The 24,318-nt window shown below is 37.6% G+C and overlaps 1 protein-coding gene across 7 annotated transcripts in view; it reads left to right on the plus strand.

Moving 5' to 3' along the window:
• Window positions 1-24,318, plus strand: part of ADCY1 (adenylate cyclase 1) — a 451,138-nt gene that overhangs the window by 371,015 nt on the left and 55,805 nt on the right. For 6 of the 7 annotated variants that reach the window (XM_039353930.1, XM_039353931.1, XM_039353935.1 and 3 more), the window contains 2 exons: window positions 4,384-4,640; window positions 5,286-5,412. The exons of the other annotated variant lie outside the window; for it this stretch is intronic. In XM_039353930.1, coding sequence (XP_039209864.1) covers window positions 4,384-4,640; window positions 5,286-5,412 — 384 coding nt within the window. The remainder of the gene's footprint in view (window positions 1-4,383; window positions 4,641-5,285; window positions 5,413-24,318) is intronic. 7 annotated transcript variants of the gene reach the window in all.

Genomic DNA, 24,318 nt, shown 5'->3' on the forward strand with positions numbered 1-24,318 from the left:
AAATACATTCATAAGCCCCTACCCAGCAGAGCAAAGCCTCACCCCTCCCACTAGAATGGCAAAGCTCCAAAAAGAAACATTGAAGGAGATTCTGACAGAAGACTTCAGCCTTTTAGTCTTCTGGGCTGTGAAGAGATTCTTCAACCAGACATTGGCTTAGGATAGGGAGGAGTTGGTTCCATGATGGGGTGTGTGGTGCTTTGGATATATGTGATGATGGTGGTGTTGTTTTTATAAACTTATTCAGAGCTGCTTGGATTATTTGATCTAAAATAGGTGGTGGGCATATGATGATGATGATGTTATCCATTCAGTCATGTCTGATTCTTGTTGATTCTATGGGCCTTCACATTTTCTGATCTTGCACTACTTCTTTGAGTTCGTCCATGTTCTGACTGGTGTCAGGTTTGATACTATCCAGCCACCATATTCTTTGACGGCCTGGTTTCCTTTGATGGGCTTATAGGTTTTATTTATTTAATTTTTTAAAAAATACATTCTGCATCTGCTGATCTCATAAAGTCATCTGTTTCAGAGAATTAAGTTATCTATCTATGGGACTCTTCTATTATTTCTATTTGACAAAGCAGATGTATTTCATATCCCACCCATTGAATAATGTCTATTTTCTCTGGTACAAGGTCTCTCTCTAGAAGAGCAGTTCTCAACCTATGGATCGCGACCCCATTTGGGGTCGATCGACCATTTTACGGGGGTCGCCAAACAATGCGATCCGCCATTTTCCCCCCTCAGGGGGCGGCGCCGCGCATGCGCGCCACGCCACACATGCGCGGCACGTTCATGTGACGGGGTCGCCGTCACACAAACTTTGAGAAACGCTGCTCTAGAATAGCATCTGCCTAGAGGCTTTGTTGCCTTAACCATGCAATTCTTTAAATTATTTTGAAAACCAGTTTTTTTTCTTTAAACTTAAGAATAGGTCTGCCTAAATCTATCTGGAATGTTTTTTTTCCCTCTTTTAGAATGTATTTTATGTTTATTTGCCCGTTATGTTTATTCTGCTTTGATTGGTTTTAAATATTATGTTTGGTTTTTTTTTTCGTACTTAACCCAAAGCCATTATTTTGGGGGGCAGTCTTACAAATTAAAATATAAAAACCTACATAAATAAATAAAGTTTAGATTATGAATGACGACAAATATACGTGTCCCAGGATAATGATGCGAGATCGAATTTGGGTCAGTCTCTGGGACCAGATATTTACTCTTCCAAGCTTTTGAACTCATGCTGGAGCCCATCCGCAGGGAAATTCTCTCTACTGGAATGCATGCTTTGGGCTGTTCTATGAGTCATATTTATGTGGTGCCTTCCTATTAGTTGATTGGTGTGTTGATGGCTGACAATTGGCTGTCATTTCCTTGTGGTGATGAGCTGTCAGCTGCTAAGTATTTGATAAGCTAGTGGTAAATTAGCACTCTTGTTAACTGACAAGCTGACCATTTCCCAGACTTCAATCATTTCTCTGACTATCTTTGTACCTGGGTGGCCAGTAATCTTAGTAGATGCAAAATTAAATGTGTGTCTGTGTTCATTGCAATGTGAGGTTACCAATGAGTTCAAGTCTCCTTGTCTCACTTGTGTTCTTGCAATCTGGTGATTAGCTTCCTCCCCATTTGTCTTACATAGTCATGGGCAATCCATGAAGAGGATATACTAATTACATTTGAAATATATCTCACCTCCAAACAATCTTTAAAATGCATAATTTGTTCTTGTATGATAGCCTCTGGGCAGATTTCTATTGCTTCTGAAATGTTTTTGATGTATGTCATATACCGTATATTCCGGCGTATAGGGCGACCTGGCGTATAAGACGACCCCCGAGTTTGATGCCGGGTCGCAAGACGATCGACGCTGAGTCGCAAGATGATCGACGCCAAGTTGCATGCCTAGAAAGTTATCTTATATGCCAGAAACTACTGGTATTTCTGGCATATAAGACGATCGACGCTGAGTCGCATGCCTAGAAAGTCGTCTTATACGCCGGAAACTACCGGTATTTCCAGCGTATAAGACGATCGACGTCGAGTCACATGCCTAGAAAATCGTCTTATATGCCAGAAACTACCTTATTTCTGGCGTATAAGATGACTCAGCGTATAAGACGACCTCCGAGTTCGGAGGCTGTTTCAACGCTCTCAAAAGTCATCTTATACACCAGAATATACGGTACTTTTTTTCCTATACTTTGCCTTTGCGCTTTTTGTGCTTTTTTCTTTATAAAGCGATACTAATACTTCATGTGATTTTAATGCTATGCCTCTGTTTATACAACCAAGGATTGGCTGCTATACACTGCTGGCTTTTGTTTAAGCGATTGTCCACTGGGACCCCAAAGTTTTCTCACAGTTACTATTTTTGAGCCAGGTCTTGCCTAATCTGTACTTGTATCTTTGGTTTTTCATGCTTATGTGTAAAACCTTGTCTTTCTCCACATTAAATTTCATGTTGTTGGATAGGATCCATTGTTCAATTCTATTGAGATCTTTTTGGATCCCGAGCTTGTCTTTTATACCATATATATGTTATAAAAGAATAATATAAGGTAGTTCATAAAAATCCATAAAGTATTTAAAAGTATTTAAAAATTTAAAAATATTGTAAAAAATATTGTAATCTCTGACTATGTAATACACAAAAGATGGTAAAATGTTAATTTGCAGTTCAGGACAATAAAAGCCCTTATCATCCAGGCAATAAAAGTTATGATCTGGTAGTAAAACTTTACAATAGTTTTAAACAACTTTTTAAAATGATCACTCAGTTTTCTCAGGATCGTTCAATGTATATAAAAATTGTATTTAATTCATTCATGATTATTTAGCTAGTAAAGACTGGAATCCTTATAAATCCTTATAAATATGCAGACAAAAAAAGAAAAGAAAAACCCTCGCAAACAGATCTTTATCTAATTCATTTTGCAATTATGTCTGTGTAAATATGCTCTGTTAATGGTAAAAAGAATTATGTTGTCAATACTAAGAAAAACAGTTCAGTCTATATAAAGAAAATTTTCTCAATGCTGAAAAATTTTCTCAGTGCTGATATCATCTCAGTGTCAGGAGAACAAAGGAACAAAGGAAATTGCAATCTGATCACAGTATACAGAACTTCTTTTGATGATAACATGTCATCCATGTAGCAGCACCATCACATTGTTTTCTGATTCAAGGGAAACTGCAGCTCATTTCATTCTCCTATTGGCAAAAATCCCACTACTCCTTCACCTTGGCCCTCTGTTTCATCAAACCGTTAGCCTTATCATGCAAGAAGTTTTTCTCTTTCTGTAGGCACTGTTGAAAGCTTGTGTCACCCTTCCCCAATCCATCTACCACAGGAACATATTGTATTGGTCACAATATTAGAAAGAGTTTCCCATCAGAACAACTTCTTAGTTAAATGCATTCCATATAAATGCATTTAAATATACATGCTAAAAAATCTGGAGAGTGAAACTAGCAATTTATTTCATTTTGATGTGAAATATTAGTTAGGAAATTACTTTTATTCCATGACTGCTGGTACCTCAGTAAGTGAAGTGGATTATATGACATTGTTTGCACTTTTCTGTTTATCAACTTAAGGCATTCTCTGCATGTTTTATGTTTTTCAATAGTACAAAGTTTAGAATGGAATGGAATGGAAAATAGAATAGAATAGAATAGAATAGAATAGAATAGAATAGAATAGAATAGAATAGAATAGAATAGAATAGAATAGAAACTGAAAGGGACCTTGGAGTCTTCTAGTCCAGCCCCCTGCTCAAGCAGGAGAACCTATACCATCTCAGACAGGTGATTGTCTAGTCTCTTCTTAAATAAGTTTAATACAGGATGTTCCAAACTTGGAGAATGAAACTAGTGATATGGAAATTCCATGTATTGTAATGGTTCATTATTGAGGCAAAGTAGATAAGAAACATCCTGTGGCATTATAACTCTTTTCTTATTAGCCTATATGAGAAGAGAAAATCATTCTTATAGGAAAGGAATTTAATCTTTTCCTGTCCTGTCCAGAACTGGTGGAAATAAATTCAATATGCATGACAACTGCTAGCCTGTTAATTTATTATTAGTGAAGGGTATTCCCCATTTAAGGCTAATAGCTATGAGCAAATGAAGGGAAATTTACCCAGATCAGAATAGGATACAATAGAATAAACTGTCTACCGATTCATATATGCACACAATGATGAAAATTGTCCCTCAAAGAAGATACATTTAAAATTAGCAATTGCAAATACTTTTAACTTCACATTGCTTCTAGGACTGAAGCTATCATGTACAGTATATCCAAACTCAACTTTATGATATTATTTTACAGTGAGCTTGATTTAACATATACTACCTTTTTTCCTGCAGATCGGTTGTATGCCTTGGATCTGGAACACTAATTCCAGCAGCTCTATAGTTATAATTTCTTCCAGTGGGACAAATAAAACAATGACTGAACTTCCATGTGATACAGCCCATTATGCATTTCTCTCCTGTGTTGTGGGGACTTTGACCCTGGCAATATTTTTACGTGTATCTTCTTTGCCAAAATTGATCCTCCTATTTTTTGTTATGATTCTCTATATAGTTATTTTGGAGCTCAGTGGATACCGAAAGGCAGTAGGGTAAGTATTTTCATAATTACAAATTGGCATAACCTCTGCTTCCATAATTTATTTTCACACCTATAATGCAGTGCTCTTTTATAGGAGGAAACGAATTTTAATATGTGTCAGAGATTTTGAAGATGGTCTTTAGCTATGTATGTCTCCCATAGAACAAAGCCCTGTATTGAGTTTGTTATATTTATCGCTACTTTTCTTTTGCTTTTTTCCTCCATCTCCTTTTTTAATCCACCATCAGATTATTAAAGCCCTTAGTTACAGGAACTTACTGATTTTATATGCCCATCATTATATTGCCTGTCTTGTTTCTCCAACAGAGTCAAAAGCCCACTTTATACACTTCAGCCTGTGTCTCAACTGAGAGATGAAGTGTACAGTGGAAGCACAGGAAGAAACCAAGACACTTACAAAAAATTGGGGAAACTCCTACTCTGCTCCACAAGTTTAGAAGGGCTATCCATAGCCTTTCTTTTGGTTGCTGCTTCTACTGCTCTTTTCATATTCAAGTTGCCCATAATAAGTAGTAACATTACACCTCTTAAATTCTAATAGTTTACCATTAGATGTGGGATCATCAGTTGTATTATTTTCACTTTGTGAGAATAGCAAAGAATAAAAGTTTGCATCATTTGTTTCTTTTTAAAGAGATGACTCTTTTTATATACGCGGCTATGAACCAGTATTAGCCATTTTGCTGTTTTCCTGTGCTTTGGCACTTCATTCAAGGCAGGTGGATTTGAAATTACGTTTGGACTATCTCTGGGCTGTGCAGGTAAGAAATATTTTTTCTTAAAGTATTGTGTTAAATTCCCAGTTTCTATATCTTCTTACTATTTACAAATAATTTTAACTAGCAAATTACCCATCAAGCATATATAGAAATACAACCATAAATATGAACTGTATAAATTTGGGCAATGGGCAGTTCCAGCCCCAACAATTCTTTCTGGTAGATTTACCTTGGCTTACATGTATGTATATATGTATGTATGTATGTATGTGTATGTATGTATGTGTATGTATGTATGTGTATGTATGTATGTATGTATGTGTATGTATGTGTATATATATATATATATATATATATATATATATATATATATATATATATATATATATTAAATGAACCTCAGTTTTGTCAGCTACTTTATATTTGTCCTTGTCTCAAGCTAATGCCTCCTCCATTGACCTGGGGAAGCTTAGACTATTACTTTGGCTTGAATAGCTGCCCTAGATAAGAATCAAGGTAGAGGATGGGTAGCCCTTACTTATTGTAAGATAAGGGGAGACAAAGTCCCCTCTCGGGCATTAGTAAGAAGGCATCAAGATGGGGCAATCTGGAGTTTGGGGAGGAGGGAAAAGCTGAGATAGGACTGTATGAATGAGATAGAAGTGGTTCAGTATGGATCATTCCAATGCAAGACAGTCTTCCAATTTCTTTACAATCTCTACTTCTTTTTAAAAAATATTTTATTGATTTTTAAAAATTACAATCTTTAGTGCTTAGTAAACAATATTAACTTTTTCAATATAAATCTGTTCAATACTGCACAATCCAATATTTTTCCCTGATCCTTCCTTTCTTCCCCATATTTTTTTCATTTCTCCCTCATTACACAGTTACAGTTCTTATTACTATTAGTGTATACAAAGTTAGATATAAACATCCTCATTGTATTTTACTAATATAACAATAATATCAATTCATAAATCTATATCCTGTTTTTCATGTTCTTATTAAGGTTTAATTTCCCATCAGTATTTGAAATATCTTTGTCAGTTATGATTTTCTCAGTATTAATTACATTTAGCTAAAGGTTATTCATGCCAGCCATCCTCTTATTTTCATATTTCCCATATCAAAAGAAGAAAAAAGAATGCTATTTTAATTCTAAATCATATCTTTCATTATCAAAGTCTAATTATATCTAAGGGCTATCTGTCCTTTTAATCATATGCAAACAAATATTTAAACATGTAATGCCCCCTCTAATAGGTCAAGTCTTCTGTTTTTTAAATCTAACTCTCACTTTCTTTCTTTACCAAGTAGCTTTCCAAGCTAAGGCAATTAAATCACCCAGGAATTTTCTTTCTATTTTTGTAAAAGTTATTTGGCATGAGGAAGACAATTTAGTATGGTATTTTTTGGAAGGAATTCTGCCCATTTATATTCCTTAAGCAACTCCCGCTTTCCTTCTCTCTCAAGTTCTCTTTTCATTTTTTGTCTCCCAATTTGTGACATTTCTCCTGACAGCTCTATATTCTACTTTTTAAAATCTTCTTTCTTATCATCAGGGATGTTTTGCAGACCTAAGGGGTAAAGCATTTTTTTTTCATTTTTGTTATTATGGCCAAGTCTTGCAGTATTTTATGCGTATATGGTAATATATATTTCCCTTCTTTTACCTCTTCCGTCTCTAGGTCCATTTCCTCTGCTTCATCTTCTGATTTCTGATTTATTTGTTCATACTTTATAGTTGTCTGGGAATTTTCTAGTTACAGATTTAGTTGGAGATTTGCTCATTTACATTATCTAAATTATATTTAGTCTCATTATGGTTTCTTTTTGTGTTCTCTTTATGTGAAACAATTGTTTGGTAAATTAGTTGTAACAAAGTATATTTCCTTCTAAAAGATGTTTATTTTTTCTTGACGCATCATTCCTGGGGATCCTCTGGTATCATCAGTCTTAATAAGAGTAGAACCAGTCATAAACCCAATATTTTGTAGTAATCTTTTGTCTCAGGTGTTCAAAAATTGTCAGTCAGGCAAAGATGTAATCTACAATGTTCAAGGTGTTCAAAATGTTCAACCACTCTGAAAACAGCTCAAAAATCTCTCCCAGCCAGACCTAGTCAAAAGTCATTTTTTTCTTTCTCTCCCAGTAGTTCTTGAGATTAAAAGTCCAAGCTCAGTAAGTGTTATAGTCCAAGAAGCTCAGGGTGATAATTATGTCAAAATATTTTCCTTTATTGCTAGCTGTTCTCTATTAAGCTAGGAGTCACCAAGCAGTCAGGAAGCTAGTTCTAGTGCTATATTCAAATCCACTATTAGATGTCATTCAAAATCCATTTTCCACTCTTAAGACAATTTCTTATATTTACCTCAATGTTTTTTTTCTTCAAAGAGAAAATTTTAACAATTATCTCAGTTCTCAAATTTTTCAAAGCTGTAGCTTTATATTACTTCCACTTCAGTATTATGTATTTCTGTCCCCATAAAAGAAATTAAAATGCCGCTTCCATTCACATTCAGAGGTTTTAGCCAAGGAAATTCAGTTGTAAAATAGTAAAAAAAGGATCAATGTTCTCACCCAGTTCCAAACATGCTGTTTATGATCTGCTAATTGGTGCTTTTTATTCTTCAGTTGTCAGCAGCTAATGGCTGGCCACAGGAATGTAGCCAGTCTCTTCCCTGCCGGTTTGGAGGACTTTCCTTGGATTGAACAGAAAGACCGCCATCTCTCCATGATCGACAAGGCATCCCTCCTTCTTCATCATCTCTTCAGGGTGACTTTAGGCATTTTTAGGGCCCCCAGCAGAGTGAAATTGGGCCCAGAAGGCATAGCCTTGCCTTCCTGTGTCTGTCTCACTGTGAGGCAAAACTGGAAATCACAATCTCTACTTCTAACTCATAATCTCATCTTGATAACTGAATTGCCCAGTTTCTTGGTGTTCAGGTGCTGTGGCAAATACCAGATCTGTTCATAATAAAAGCTCATTCATTCACAATTTGGTGGTGAATGAATAGGCAGATCTGGCATAAATTGTAAAATCATAAGGATGGGAATGTTACTCTTTCAGAGGATATGGTATTCTTTGGGTATATTAGAATAGAATAGAGCTGAAAGGGATGTTGGAGGTCTTCTAGTCCACCCACTGCTCAAGCAGGAGAACCTATACCATTTCAGACAAGTCACTGTCTAGTCTCTTCTTAAAAATCTCCATGGATGGAGCACCGACGATTTCTGAAGCCAAGCTGTTCCACCGTTAATGGTCCTCAATGTTAGGAAGTTTCTCCTTAATTCCAAGTTGCTTCTTTCCTTGATTAGTTTCCATTCATTGTTTCTTGTCTTGCCTTTTGGTGCTTTGGAAAATAAGTTGACCCCCTCTTCTTTGTGGCATCCCCTCAACTATTGGAATATTGCTATCATATTACCTCTAGTTCTTCTTTTCTCCAGACTGGCAATAGCCAATTCTTGCAACCGTTCTTCATATCTTTTAGTCTCCAGATCCTTAGTTGCTCTTCTTTGCACTTTTTCCAAAGTATCAACATCTTTTTTATAGCATGGTGACCAAAATTGATTGCAGTATTCCAGGTGTAGTTTCACTAGGGTTTTATAAAGCGGTACTAATACTTCATGTGATCTTGATGCTATGCCTCTGTTTATACAACCAAGGATTGTATTAGCTTTTTTGGCTGCTGCCGCACACTCCTAGCTCATTTTTAAGTGATCATCCACTAGAACCCTGAAGTCTTCTCACGGTTACTGTTTTTAAGCCTGATCTCTACTTATATCTTTGATTTTTCCTGCTTAAATGTAAATCTTTGCTTTTCTCCATATTAAAATTCATTTTGTTGGACAGGGCCCATTGTTCAAGTTTGTCAAGAACTTTTTGAATACTGAGTGTAAGAACCCACCCCACTTTGCATCTTAAGAAGACAGAACACTTGGAATATTTCTTCCAACAGACATCTTTATTAAGAGAAAATGGTTGCAGGCATTCTAGACAGGACTTGGGGGCCAAGCCCTATGGTTCAAGGTTTTAAGGGTTTCCTAGCAACCCTACCCCACCCCACCATCCTTCCAGTGATAATCTCAGGCGTTACATTTCCACCCCCTTTTCCTCACTGCCAGCGGAAGGGAGACTTCAGAGGAGAGTAGATGAAAGCCCCATTGTTATGGTTAGTCCTTTTGGTGGTATCCACATTCAGTCCCTTTTGAAGTTGTACCGAAAGAAGTGAGGGCCATAAAACCCTTTTGTTCACCCCCCCCTTCCCCTTCATCGTATGATAGAATCCAGAGAGGGCAGAAATGGGGTTTTCCATAGTTGATAACTAGAGATGAAATATAATTGGATTCTGACACTGAGCTTGTCTTCTGGGGTGTTGGCTATTCCTGCCAGTTTAATGTCATCTGCAAATTTGATGAATTCCCCTTCTATTCGCTCATCTAAGTCATTAATGAAGATATTAAAGAGTACTGGGCCTAAAATAGAGCCTTGTAGTATCCCACTGCTTACTTCTCTCCATGTGGACGTTGTACCATTGAGGACTAATTGTTGAATATGGTTTGTCAGCCAGCTACAAATCCATCTGGTGGTAATGTTGTCTATTCCATCTTTTTCTAGCCTACCAAGCAATAGGTTGTGGTCTACTTTGTCAAATGTTTTACTGAAATCTAAATATACTGTGTCCATAGCATTTTGTTGGTCTACTGATTTAGTGACTTCATCAAAGAATGAAATAGGATTGGTTTGGCATGATCTGTTTTTAACAAACCCATGCTAGCTATTAGTTATAACTTTGTTTGCTTCTAGTTGTTCGCAGATCTGTTTTTTGATTATCTTTACCAGGATCTTCCCAGGTATTAGCCACCTTGCTACCCTGCAGTATTTTTTCCTTGAATTACTTGATTTGGGGAAAGCTCCTGAGTTCATAGCATCTGTGGCAACTGAAGGCTTAAGTAATCTCTGGACCAGCATATGTAGGTGATTATGTTAGATTTTGTTTTTACCTTTGAGCAGTTGTTTGAGATATGGATTTGGAGGAGCTATCTATCATCCCTTTGCCTTATTCTGCTGACACCTGGGCCCAGGTGTGTCTAACTACAATTTGGACCCTCTGTAGGGTAACTGAACCCATTAGGATGATTGATTCCAGGAACCAAACGTATCCAAATGATTTCCAGTGGGGAATTTCCTTGCTATCTAGCAAGCAGTTTCATCAAATGCCCACTGAACCTTTGGCAACCCAAATCAACCCAAACATTTGACAGGATTACCCCAACAGCCTAGGATAAGAAATGAAATGTATAAACTCCATAGGAGGACTAACAGAGAATGACAAAAAGTGAGCTAGATCTAGTATAATTCCATTACCATATTCAGCTTTACATCATGATGAACTTATTTCAATCAGTCTTATTTATGTGAAGTCTCTTTAGGCAGTATCGAGATCCTAGTTGGTTGTTGTGACCAATTTGTATAGCATTTTAACAGCTGATAAAGCTGTTCAGATTCATGGTCAGACTGCATGGTAGTGATTAGTGCAACATTTTGCCAAATTATTTTGACATACTTTTGGCCCATGAACTCTGTTGAAACGATTACAGTACTAATTAGAATACTACCTATGGACTTGAGCCATTTCTCTCTTGGCCTTAGAAAAGCTGCATTGTTTGTTGTCACATGGCCATGATCAATTGCCATCCTTCATAATGCAACGAGTGTTGTTTGTTATATTGAAATGCTCTCTCATAAAGTAGATATTCTGGATCCAGTGGTTTTATATAGTCACTATCCAGTCTTTAATCCTGTCTTTCTAATTAAAGTTCTCAATACATTGCTGGCAGATCAATTACAGAGCACTCTAAAAGAAACAGGTGTGGGACAGAAACAGTATTGTTTACTCAAGTAGATAAACCTTCTGGTCTCTTAGTCTTCTTGGCAGTCTTTGATTTCATTGATTATGGTATCCTTGTGTCAAGCCTCTGTGGGCTCGACAGTGACGGGAGGTGGGAGGGGGCAAGGACAGCATCTGGGGGTGTCCTGCTTCAGCAGAGGAGGCCAACAACCAACGGAAATAGCCCTTTTGTCAGAATCCAACTATATTTCATCTTTAATTATCAAATATAGAAACTCCCAATTCTGCCTTCTCTGGATTCTGCCATAAGAGGGAGAGAAGGGGGAGAACAAAGGGGCTTTATGGCCCTCACTTCCATCAGTAGACTTCTAGGGAGCTGAATGCTGAATGGGTGTTTATTGTAACCTCAAAGCGTTAGCACCAAAGAACATCACCATAACAAAGAAGGGTATTTGCCTTTCATGTAGTTATCTGAAGTCTCCATCCAGACGGAAGAAAGCATCAAAGGGGTGGAATTGTGATGCCTGAAACTATCACTGGAAGGGGGGTTGATTGGGTGGGACTACTGGGGAACCCCTTAAAACCTTGAATGGGAGGGCTTGGACCCCAAGTCCCGTCTAGCATGCCTGCAACCACTTCTTCTTAATAAAGGATTCCTGTTGGAAGAATTATTCCAAGAGTTCTGTCTTCTTAAGATGCAAAGTGGAGTGGGTCCTTACACCTTTCCTCTCCCGGTACCTGGACTATCGACGGGCAGAGCATGGTGGTGTGGCTGTTGGCTCTGTGGTTGTCCTGCTGAACAGCTGACCGGTTCTGTGGCCAGTCCGCCAAACAACAGGACACCGGAGGCCTGCAGCACAGCCTGACAAGTAGCTGATCAGTGCAGGGAAGCACCAGGACACTGGAGACCTTCAGCATGGCTCGACGAGCAGCTGATTGGCACAGGGAAGCGCATGGGACTGAGAGCCTGCAGTGCATCCTGCCTGGCTACTCTTTTTTTTTATTATTGAAAATTTTTATAAATTTTAACAAAAAAACAGAAGAATAACAATACAACAACAACATAGACAAGAAACTAAACAAAACAAAACAACCCTTTCCCTACCCCCCCAAAACACCCACTCCCTCCCCCCCCGGAGCTTCCCAGAGCAGAATATAGGCTTAATTAAAAAAAAAATAAAAAAGTTATATGAAAAAAGAGAGTATAACTAAGATATATGTATGTATATAAAAATAAAAGTTATAAAAAAGCTAAATAATATTTTTTATATCCAATTTAAATTGTATAAACTTTATCCATTTATCCCAAACAGCAAAAAATTTCTCTTGCGATTGTTCTTTTAAAAAAGCCGAAATCTTTGCCATTTCCGCCAAATAAGACACTTTAAGAAACCATTCCTGCAGAGTAGGCAAAGATTCCTTCTTCCAATATTGTCCTACTAACAGCCTTGCGGCTGTAATCAAGTTTAACATCAATATAACCTCCTTTGTGTCACAATCAGTAACTATACCTAACAAAAATAATTGTGGAGTAAATTTTACCCTCCTTCTAAAAATTCTCTGAATATTCCACCATATCTTAATCCAAAAGGCTTTTATATTTCTACACGACCACCAGATGTGATAGTAGGTGGCATCCAAACAACCACATCTCCAACATTTAGGCTGTAGGTCAGGGTACATAAAAGACATTTTTTGTGGGTCAAGGTGCCATCTATAAAACATTTTGTAAAAATTCTCCCTTAAATTCTGTGCTTGTGTAAATTTAACATTTCTCACCCAAATGGTTTCCCAGGTATCCAGTAGGACTGGTTCACCAAAATTTTGCGCCCATCTGATCATACAATCTTTAATTAATTCTGTTTCTGAATCCAATTCCACTAGAACCCCATAAATTCTCTTAATATGAGTTAGTCTTTGGTCCTTCACTTGCTTAATAAGATTTTCATCTTCTCTGAGAAAACCCACCTTACGATCCATCTTCCATCTATCTACTAATTGCCTATATTGAAACCAAGAATAAGTAATGTTTTCATGTACTAACTCTTCCAGTAGTTTTAACTGCCAATTTTGTCCATCCCATCTAAGTAACTGTGTATAAGACACCATGTCCATTTTAACCCCTCTTTTTATTCCTTCTATCGCATGCCAAGGTATAGCCCATAGTGGTGCTTTAAAATCACTTTTATAATATTTTCTCCAAACCCTAAGTAAAGAAATTCTTATGATATGAGATTTAAAAGCCCGATCCACTTTTTTATTAAATATTAAATAGGCATGCCAGCCAAAAAGTAAGTCCTATCTCTCCAAATGGAGTATCTCAAGGTTTGTTAAATTTACCCAATCACTGATTGATGTTAAAACCACCGCATCATAGTATAATTTCAAATTCGGTACCTTGAGTCCACCTCTCTCACAGAAGTCTTGCATGATTTTAAACTTAACCCTTGGCTTTTTCCCTGCCCAAATGAATTTGTTGATTCCTTTCTGCCATTCACTTAAGTTAATCTCATTTTTCAAAATCGGTAACATTTGAAACAGAAAAAGAAACTTGGGTAGAATATTCATTTTTATCACTGCAATTCTTCCCATGAGAGATAATTGCAACTTCTCCCAATTCCTCAAGTCTTTCTGTACACTGACCCACAACCTTTCATAATTATTTTTAAACAATTTTGCATTAGAAACAGATAACATCACCCCCAAATATTTTACCTTGTTGACAATTTCAAAACCCGTCAGGTTAGCCAAAATCTGCTTCTCCCGAATAGTCATATTTTTAGGTAGGATTTTAGTCTTATTAACATTAATCTTAAAACCCGAAACCGAGCCATAATGATAAATCAACTGCAATAACTTTACTACAGAATAGTTAGGTTGCGACAAAGTAACCACCAAGTCGTCCGCAAAAGCTCTTAACTTATATTCTTTTTTGTTAACTTCTATTCCTTTTATTTCCTGCGACTCTCGAATTTTAATCAACAATATTTCCAGTGTTAAAACAAACAACAACGGTGATAATGGATATCCCTGTCTAGTACCTTTCTCTATTGTAAAAACCTCTGACAAACCTCCATTAACAATAAGTTGTGCCGTTTGTTTTTGGTATATTACCGTAAGAGCTTGTAATATCTTTTCACCAAAATTCATCTCTTCAATTACTCTTAACATAAAATGCCAATTCAATTGATGAAAAGCTTTTTCAGCATCTAAAAATATCAGCCCTGCAGAAACTTGGTTATTCTTGTCTAGATATTCTAATAAATTAATAATTTGTCTAGCATTATTTTTCATATACCTACCAGTTATAAACCCAGATTGGTCTTTATGCACAAGATGATGCACAACCCTCATAAGCCTATTTACTAAAAATTTTGCAAATATCTTATAATCAACATTTAAAGGAGATATAGGTCTATAATTCTTTGGTAAAGTAAGATCTTGATCCTCTTTTGGAATCAAAGATATAAAAGCACTACGCCATGAGGGAGGAATCTCTGTAAAATGTCATTAAAAAGATCACCTAATGGTTGGATCATCTCTTCCATTAAAGCTTTATAATAAACAGATGTCAACCCATCCATACCCGGTGCTTTCCCTGGTTTCAATTGTTTAATTGCTGTCGCAATTTCCTCATTAGTAATTAAACCATTAATTTCCTGTTTCTGGTCCTCTGTCAGTTTGGGAAGGCTGGCCTCGCTTAAATATTTATTTATATCTAAGATTTGTACATTCGTAGATTTATATAATTTCTGATAGTAATCTAAAAAAGATTTCTTAATCAATTCCTTCTGAAACACTAATTTGCCCTTATAGTTTATTTTGTCTATTATTCTCTGTCTCTGTTTCTTTCTTAGTTGATAGGCCAACCATCTCCCTGGTTTATTAGCATTACAAAATGTATTTTGTTTCATAAACAATAAATTAGTTGCGGATTGATCCGCCATCAACATATTAAATTGTGTTCTTAACAACTTTATAGATTCTTTAATCCTTTCATTTGAGGGATTTAAAATCAAAGACTTTTCTTTTAATTTAATTTCATCTTCCAATTCTTTACGTTTCTGAGTCTGCTTTTGCCTATGAAAGTTATTCATTTTTATCAGGATCCCACGCATGAATGCTTTACCTGCATCCCATATCATTGATATTGAAGTCCCCTTATACATATTTAAAGCAAAATAATCCTTTAAACACTCCTTTAACTTTTGAACATTCTTTTCTTGTCTGAATAAGTTCTCATTCACCCTCCAAGATCTTCTCTCCTCTTTTTCTTGAATCAGCTCCATCCAAACTGGACTATGATCCGTCAGCGACCTAGGAAAAATCTTAACATTCTTTACTCTATTATATACATCCGTTGTGATAAAAAAAAAGTCAATTCTTGAAAAGGATTGGTGTCTATCTGAAAAGAAGGTAAAGTCTCTCTCCTCTTGATTACATTCCCGCCAATAATCCCTTAATTCCCAGTCCTCTTTCATGTCAAAAAAGGCTTTAGGTAGTTTTGCCTGTTTAAAAAGAGGAGAAGAACCTTTCTTGTCCCTTTGTCTATCTAAGACACCATTCCAATCACCCATTAATACCACGGATCTGTAGTCCAGCAAAATTATTTTTTGATGTAGCAATCTATAAAATTGTTCCTGTTGCTGATTTGGTGCATAAAGTCCCACTATAAGTATTTTCTTACCATATAAACCAAGTTCAATCATCACGTATCTTCCTTGGGGATCTGATTCTACCAGACAAGCTGGTAAATTTTGCTTCACATAAATAACCACTCCCCCCTTTTTCCCAGGAGCAGAAGATACAAAATGAGATCCCAGACGGGCGTTAACTAAATATTTTTGATCTTTAAGTAGAATATGAGTTTCCTGTAGGCAAATAATATCATTATTATGTTGCTTTAAGTAGTAAAAGATTTTCTTTCTTTTCTGAGGGGAATTTAGACCGTTAACATTCCAGGTCAGGAACTTTGCCATCTCCCTTGGCCAGAAGCCTGGAGAAGACTACCTGGAGGTCTGCCATTGCTGTATGTGTTGCAGAACTCTTGGGTCTTGCTCCTCCCACCGGCAGTGAAACACTATCTGAAGAAGATTCTTTAATCTCTTTCTTTTGTTGCTCCTTTTCCTTGCGTCTATGTGCTGCACGGGTCATCCTCTGCTCTTTAACCTCTGTTTGACGTTGCCCTTCAGCTTGCCACTTCCCAGCAGAGATCAGACCTAATGCTTCAGATTGCTGTTCCAGCTCTTTACCACTCAAGGGTTTCTGAACAGATGAAGCTGAGCCTGCACCCAGGACCGTATTATAAAACTCTTTAGCTTTAACAACCGTATTCAACCTGTAACGCATCCCCGCATGGCTCAAACGATGCCCATCGGGATCTCCCATCTGAATGGCATCAATCTTGCTTTAAGTTCATTAGCTAAGAAAGCAAAATCTTTCCTGTTTCTTAAGATTTTTGATGTGATTTCCTTTAAAATGATAACATCTTGGGCAGCAATCTGGAATCTCTTATTATAAAAAGCTTGTATAATGTCATTGCGCAGAGACTTCTTTGTGAAATAAATCACAACATCTCTAGGCAAATTCTTTTGCTTCGCAATCCAAGAATTAACTCTATAAATTTTTTCCATTTCTCTGCGTAATTCTCCTTTATCCATATTCAGAGCAACAGCTAGATCACTAAGCACCATCTCCATCAGATCTTGATTCATGTCTTCCTTGAGACCCCTGATCCTCAGGGCGTGCTCCATCTCCCTATACTGAGACATAAGGATATCTACTTGTGAGATCTCCATCTTGCTTTCCATATCTTGAAATTTATCCTCAAAAAAATCAACTTTATCAGCAACTTCCTCCACTCTCGAGTCCAGCTTCACCACCATCGAAGCCAAACCTGATACGGCTGTAACTATATCTTGCCGCAAAATGGTATTATTATCTTCTAATAAGTCCTTCATTTCATTTAATTCCTCTTTGATTTCAGATTTAATCTGTACAGCAAGTTGCTTCATTTCATCTCTAATTTGGGATACAGCATCTCCCATTATGTTTTTAATCTCTTGTGCAGACAGGCCTGGTGGAGGAGGAGAGGGTGGTGGCTGGGTCGGTGGTACATGTTTAGGTTGTTGTTGTTGTTGTTGTGCAGTTAAGGTTGTGGGAGAGGAAACCACCTTAGGTAGTATAGAAGGTGGTTGTCTCTTTGAAGCCATTTTTTAAAACGCAGTTCTCTCTTCCCTTCTCCCCAAAAAAAGAGGGAGGGGAGAAATAGAAGTTAAAAAGAACAAAAGTACTGTAATCCTTAAAGTTCCAAGTTCCAAAAAAAAGAAGAAATCAAGAGAGAAATCCAAAGCCAAGAACAAAAAAATCAAAAGCAATCATTTAAATCCGATACTTTCCAAGAAAAATAAGAACAAAGAGACAAAAGAAAAAAAAGAAAAAAAAGCCGAACACTTTCAAAACGCCATCTTATTTTCTCTCTCTGTGCCAGCAAAAAAGAACAAAGGAGAAATAACCAAAACTAACTAGAAAAAGAAAATAAAGCACTAAACTATATAAAAGAAAATCCTTTAAACCGCTCTGTCCGCTTCTAAAGTTACTCACCGAAACTCTGTAACCACGGAGATAGAAGCGGCAGTTTCTTTTGCTTCCGAAGAAGCAAAAACAGCTGGGAGGCGGAGATCAGCAGGAGCTCCGAGGGAACACTCCTTCCACCCCCTCTAGGAAAAAATCCAGAGGGGGTACAGGGGTTCTACCTCTACTCCTGCGTTCTCTACCCCTTCCCTTTGCCCGGGAAGGGGATTCCGAGCCGCGGGCCAGCTGATGCACGCTGTGCTCCGCGGCTCCTGCCTGGCTACTCTTATCACCTTGCATACTGGATGTTGGTAAGGTGGGTGGGGGGTGGGGCCTGGCTGGAAAATGCATATGGAAGGCACTGGGAGGCTATTGATCCCAGCATGGACTTTGTTTGTTGTTTATATGACTAAATGCATGCCAAAAGTTCCATTATTAAATTCAGCCATCTGTGAACTCATCGACTTGTGTTTTCTTGGAGCCAGGAGTTTGGCAAGGACTTTTGACAGAAAGTCAGTGCTCAACTCTATTTGTCCCTACCCATTACCCATTTTCAGGTACCGGGAAAATGGTTGAGGGCACTCAGGAGTTGGGGGCCTGTGGGCAAAAGGGGAGAGCCAGCTGAGGCTAGGGTGGCAGCACCAACTCCAGATGACAATGCCCAGCCAGTAGTGTGGCCCAAAGTGCATGAGGTCCAACCCGTAGACCAGGCAAGTGACAAACGGGGGGTCCGGGGATGGCGCAGGAGGCAGGAGCCTCAGGAGAATGGTAGCATAGTTCAGCTGTCACCAGCCTGGCAGCTGGCCCACTACACATGCCAGGAGCCTCGGGCCACCCAATGATGGAGTGGAGGCAGAGCACCTAATGGACAACAATGAGGGGGACTAGAGCGAGTCTATAGCTCCAGGGTGGAATACGGTATGATTGTATTATTTTATTGTTTTATTGTTAGATGATTGTTTTAATTTTGTACGCCGCCCTGAGTCCTTTGGGATTGGGCGGCATATAAATAAAATTAAATAAATAAATAAATAAATACAATGGACATTCTGCGGGAGCAGTTTGTAGAGGCAGGGTTCCAAGATCCCCCCTTGTGGCCGTGTTGGGAGATGGGCCCCGAGCTGATGTCATAGCCACGAATAGAACCACAGCCAACCGAGCCAGGGCAGACCTGGTTTCGGTTGGCCAGTCCGAAACTGAAATTGGATGCCGGCTATGTTCTTTTTCTTTTCTTTTTGTTTAACAAAATTTTATTAAATTTATATAGATAAGGAAAAATAGGAACAATACAGGTATGGTAAGGGGAGGGGTGGAAGGAAAGGGGAAGGGAAAGATAATAAGGAATTAGGGTAAAATAAGGATAGGTACAATCACATATTTCAACAAACAAGCTACCGTCCGGATCATAATAATGAGTAAATATCATATTCAACCATTTTTACCGAAGCTTAGACTATAACATATTAAAAACAATTAGTAAACAAATACATTGATCTATTAAGTAAACACTGCTAATAAAATCTCAAAAAATCCTAACAATCAAAAGTAACAAATGAAAATCAGTAAATCAGGCAAAATAATCATATCATCAAAATGTCAGTTAGAACTCGATTAAAAATCAGTCATCTATTCTAAAATATTGAATCCTTCAAGTTCTAACATGTCTCTAACCACTGATAAAAAATTTCCCAAGTTCTAAAATAAATTGAATCATCTTTTTCTTTCATTTCTAATGTTAATCTATTCATTTCTGCACACTCTAAAATTTTAATAATTATAATCTGGTCAAATGGTAAAGTCTCATTTTTCTAAAATTGGGCAAATACTATCCTTGCAGCTATTAAAACATGCAATATCAAGTGGTCATTTTCTTTACCATAATTAGGTCTTAATATTCCTAACAAAAACAATTCCGGTTTAAATTCTATCTGTAGTTTCATCATCTTTTCCAGCCATCTATGAATCTTAGACCAGTATTTCTTAACATTGGGGCATATCCACCAGACATGATAATAAGTTCCTGGCTGTTGTTTACATTTCCAGAAAATATCCGAAACATTTTAAAACATTTTCGATAAGCAAACTGGTGTCATATGCCATCTATAAAACATCTTATATAAGTTTTCTTTATATGCTACCGCTTTTATAAGCTTAAAATTTTTATCCCAAAGTTTTTGCTAGTCTTCCAAATCTATAGAATGTCCAAAGTTCTCTGCCCATACTATCATTGTTTCTTTCACTTGTTTTTCTTCCATCTTCCAGTTTAAAAGAAATTTATAGAGTTTTCTAATCAAATTCTCATCTGTTTTTAACAAAATTTTATCTAATGGAGTCTGTTCTTTGTAAAAACCTGTCGATTTTATCTTTTTCGTATCTTGTTTGTTTTTGCAAATAGGACCACCATATAAAGTCAATACCTTGTAGTTGTAAAGTTTGCCTGTCCTTAAGTTTTCCCTCTTTGTCTAAAATGTCTTTATAACTAACCAGTTTGTCATAATTAATCAGATTTGGATAAGCAAATTGTTGGAATATTCATGAGCAGGAAGAGTCATGTGGTAACTCAGTCAGCCAATGTGAAGAAAGTGCTACTGAGTCTGTGCAAAAGGGTATTGAGTTAGGAGCTGGATTTCCAGTCTCAGGTTTGTATCTGTATCTCTCTGTAAGAAGTCTTCAATTGAGCTATGTTGCTGTAAAGAAGAATGTATGGTATTGTAAATATTTTGATATAAATATAAAGAAGTTATTTTGAATCAGCTAAATGCAGCCAACTGTGAGAGCTTCTGATTTATTTTTTTCACCAATAGAGAAATTAAAATTCTCTAACAGGTTATGGGCCCAGAGCTTACTAAGAACTGCATTGTAATTTAAAGCTGAAGAAATTACCTGTGTTTAGAAAGTATAAGAACAAGGCAGAATTACCAGAATGGCAGCAATGGAATTTAAGAAAAACTGTGTGCCTCGTTTGGGCCAGAAGAATTACATTGTGTGGGCTGCTAAAATGGAATGTCTGCTCAAAGCAAAAGAGCTGTGGTATATTGTAGAAAATCCACCACACGTATTTGCAGCTGTTGATCAGAAAAGTCATGATCAAGCAATGGCTTATCTCATCTTGAATTTAGATGATGAACAATTTCTAAATGTTGCAAATTTAAAGATTGCAAAGGAGATTTGGTTGAAATTGAGAGTTGTGCACTTGAATGTTTCTGCATGCAATATAGTGCAATTGTCAAGAAAACTTTACAGGGCCTGTTTTCAACCAGGTGAATCTGTGGAACAGCATTTAAATAAAATGCAAAGTTTATTTTTGGACTTAGAACAACATGGGATTAAATTCCCTGAGTCCCAGAAGGTTTTATTGGTGTTGAACAGTTTAGATAAAACCTGGGACACAATTTCTGCCATATTTGAGTGTAAAGAAGAGCAAGACTTAAAGTTTGAGGCTTTAAAGGCATGTTTGCTTAATGAAGAAAAAAAGCGCCATTTTAGAAGCAGCCACAGGGAGATGAAATTCCTGAGGAGGGGGTCCAGACTCAAGTCTCCAAAGAAGAAACATTTTGCAGGCAGAGAGCTAAGCAAAAAAAGAATTGCTACATTTGTGGAGAAAAGACACATCTGAAAAGGAACTGTTTGCAAAGGAACAATTTTCAGCAAAGGACATTTGTGGAAGCAAAAAGGACTGATTTGCAAAAGAAACATTTTGGTGTTGCAAAAGTTTACTATAGCAACAACAGAGACAAGTAGCTAATAGATAGTGGGGCAAGTCAAACAATTGACTCTGAATTATTTTGCAGGTTTGTTCCAGTAGCACAAAAAGTTCAATGTTCCCATATATTTAAGAATGTTGCAGAGTATGATTCATGTGTTCATCTTCTACATAGAAGACTTGGCCTGCAAGCTTTAAGGCTATGCAGCAAATGCAAGATTTTGCAAAAGGGCTAAATTTGAAGGGATGCAAAACATATTTGGACTGTGCATATGCAAAGCATCGAAGTCAAAGGCATTCCCAGTTAGTAAATGTAGCACAAGACAAACAAAAAAAGTTCTAGAACTGGTCCATGCAGATCTGGTGGGACCTATGCAAGCCAGTTTGGGAGGAGCAAAATATGCACTGGTAATGGTTGATGATTATAGCAGGTATAGTTTTTACTACTTGCTTAGAGCAAAGACAGAGGTGCTACAACAATTCAAACAGTGGGTAAGTTTTGTAGAGAGAAGGTACAGACAACAAGTGTGTCAGTTGCAAACTGACAGAGGTACTGAATTTATGTCAAAAAAATTCCAACAATGGTTGGGGCAATTGGGGATAAGACACAGACGTGCAAATCCTTACACAGCAGCAGAGAACGGTGTAGCTGAAAGGAGGAATGGTGTTTTGCAAACAATGAAAGATTCATTATTAGAGGATTCTGGTATGAGCAGGTCATATTGGGGAGAAGCCATATTGACTGCCAATTATATAGTTAACAGGCTGTGGAATTCCTCCATTAATAATACTCCATATGCCATTCTATATGGGAGAAAGCCATCACTGGCACATTTGAGAATTTTTGGAAGTACTGCATGGGTACATATTCCGAAAGCAATCAGAAGAAATGGATAGCAAAAGGCAAGAAAGCTCAGGTTTGTGGGCTATGAGCCAGGGTCAAAAAGATATCGCTTTAGCGATGGAAGTAAAAGAATTGTAATTTCAAGGTCTGCTAATTTTGCAGACCAAAATTGGGACAGAATTAATGCAAATTCTGAGTATGTCTCACTTAATGACGGTGATCTATTTAACTACAATAACTCATCTAATGATAAAAAAATGATTATTGAAGATGTCAATGTTCAGGGAAGAGAGGCTGAACAAGACATGAAACCAGAAAGACTTGAGACACAGGAGCAGTTAATACCACGTAGGTCAGAGCAATGAAATAAAGGAATTCCGCCTGACAGGTATTCTGCCAGCAAGATAAAGGTTTGCAATGTGTGGTATGAGCCAAGAAGTTATAAAGAGATGTTGGCATTAAAAGCTGAACAAGAAAGATGGAAGAAGGCCATGGATAAAGAGATGAAATCCATGGGAGACCAAGAAGTATTTAAATCAGTGACTTTGCCACAGGGAACCAAAGCTGGGGGTTGTAAGTGGGTATATAAGAAAAAGGTATTGCCAAATAATGATGTACAGTTGTTGCAAGATTTAAATATTAATGTAAAAGAATCTGTAAAGGTATTTGAAGACAATGCTGCCTATATGTTATTGTTGTTAATTGCGAAGTCGTTTCCGACCCATCGCGACCCCATGGACAACGTTCCTCCAGGTCTTCCTTTCCTCTACCATCTTCTGGAGTCCATTTAAGTTCACACCTACTGCTTCAGTGACTCCATCCAGCCATCTCATTCTCTGTCATCCCGTTCTTCAATTGCCCTCAATCTTTCCCAGCATTAGGCCCTTTTCCAGTGAGTCCTTCCTTCTCATTAGGTGGCCAAAGTATTTGAGTTTCAACTTCAGGATCTGGCCTTCTAAAGAGCAGTCAGGGTTGATCTCTTCTAGGACTGACCGGTTTGAACGCCTTGCAGTCCAAGGGACTCGCAGGAGTCTTCTCCAGCACCATAAGTTCAAAGGCCTCAATTCTTTGGCGCTCAGCCTTTCTTATGGTCCAACTTTCACAGCCATACATTGCAACTGGGAAAACCATGGCCTGGACTATACGCACTTTTGTTGGCAGGATGATGTCTCTGCTTTTTAGTATGCTGTCTAGATTTGCCATAGCTTTCCTCCCCAGGAGCAAGCGTCTTTTAATTTCTTGGCTGCAATCCCCATCTGAGGTGATCTTTGAGCCCAGAAAAATAAAATCTGTCACTACCTCCATTTCTTCCCCATCTATTTGCCAGGAACTGAGAGGGCCGGATGCCATGATTTTGGTTTTCTTAATGTTGAGTTTCAAGCCAACTTTTGCACTCTCCTTCTTCACCCGCATGAAGAGGCTCTTTAGTTCCTCTTCACTTTCTGCCATTAGAGTGGTATCATCTGCATATCTTAGGTTATACAGTATACAGCCTTGCCGGATTCCTTTTCCAATTTTGAACCAATCAGTGGTTCCGTGTCCAGTTCTCACTGTTGCTTCTTGACCCGCATATAGGTTTCTCAAGAGACAAATGAGATGGTCTGGTACTCCCATCTCTTTAAGAACTTGCCACAATTTGTTGTGATCCACACAATCAAAGGCTTTTGCATAGTCAATGAAGCAGAAGTAGATGTTTTTCTGGAACTCCCTAGCTTTCTCCATGATCCAGCGTATGTTGGCAATTTGATCTCTAGTTCCTCTGCCTCTTCGAAATCCTGCCTGTACTCCTGGAAGTTCTCGATCCACATACTGCTGGAATCTAGCTTGTAGGATTTTAAGCATAACTTTACTAGCATGTGAAATGAGTGCAATGGTGTGATAGTTTGAACATTCTTTGGCATTGCCTTTCTTTGGAATTGGAATGTAAATTGACCTTTTCCAATCCTGTGGCCAATGTTGAGTTTTCCAAATTT

This window comes from Crotalus tigris, unplaced genomic scaffold (genome assembly GCF_016545835.1).
Source record: "Crotalus tigris isolate CLP2741 ecotype Arizona unplaced genomic scaffold, ASM1654583v1 scf7180000018540.1288718, whole genome shotgun sequence".
NCBI classification, from domain to species: Eukaryota; Metazoa; Chordata; class Lepidosauria; order Squamata; family Viperidae; genus Crotalus; species Crotalus tigris.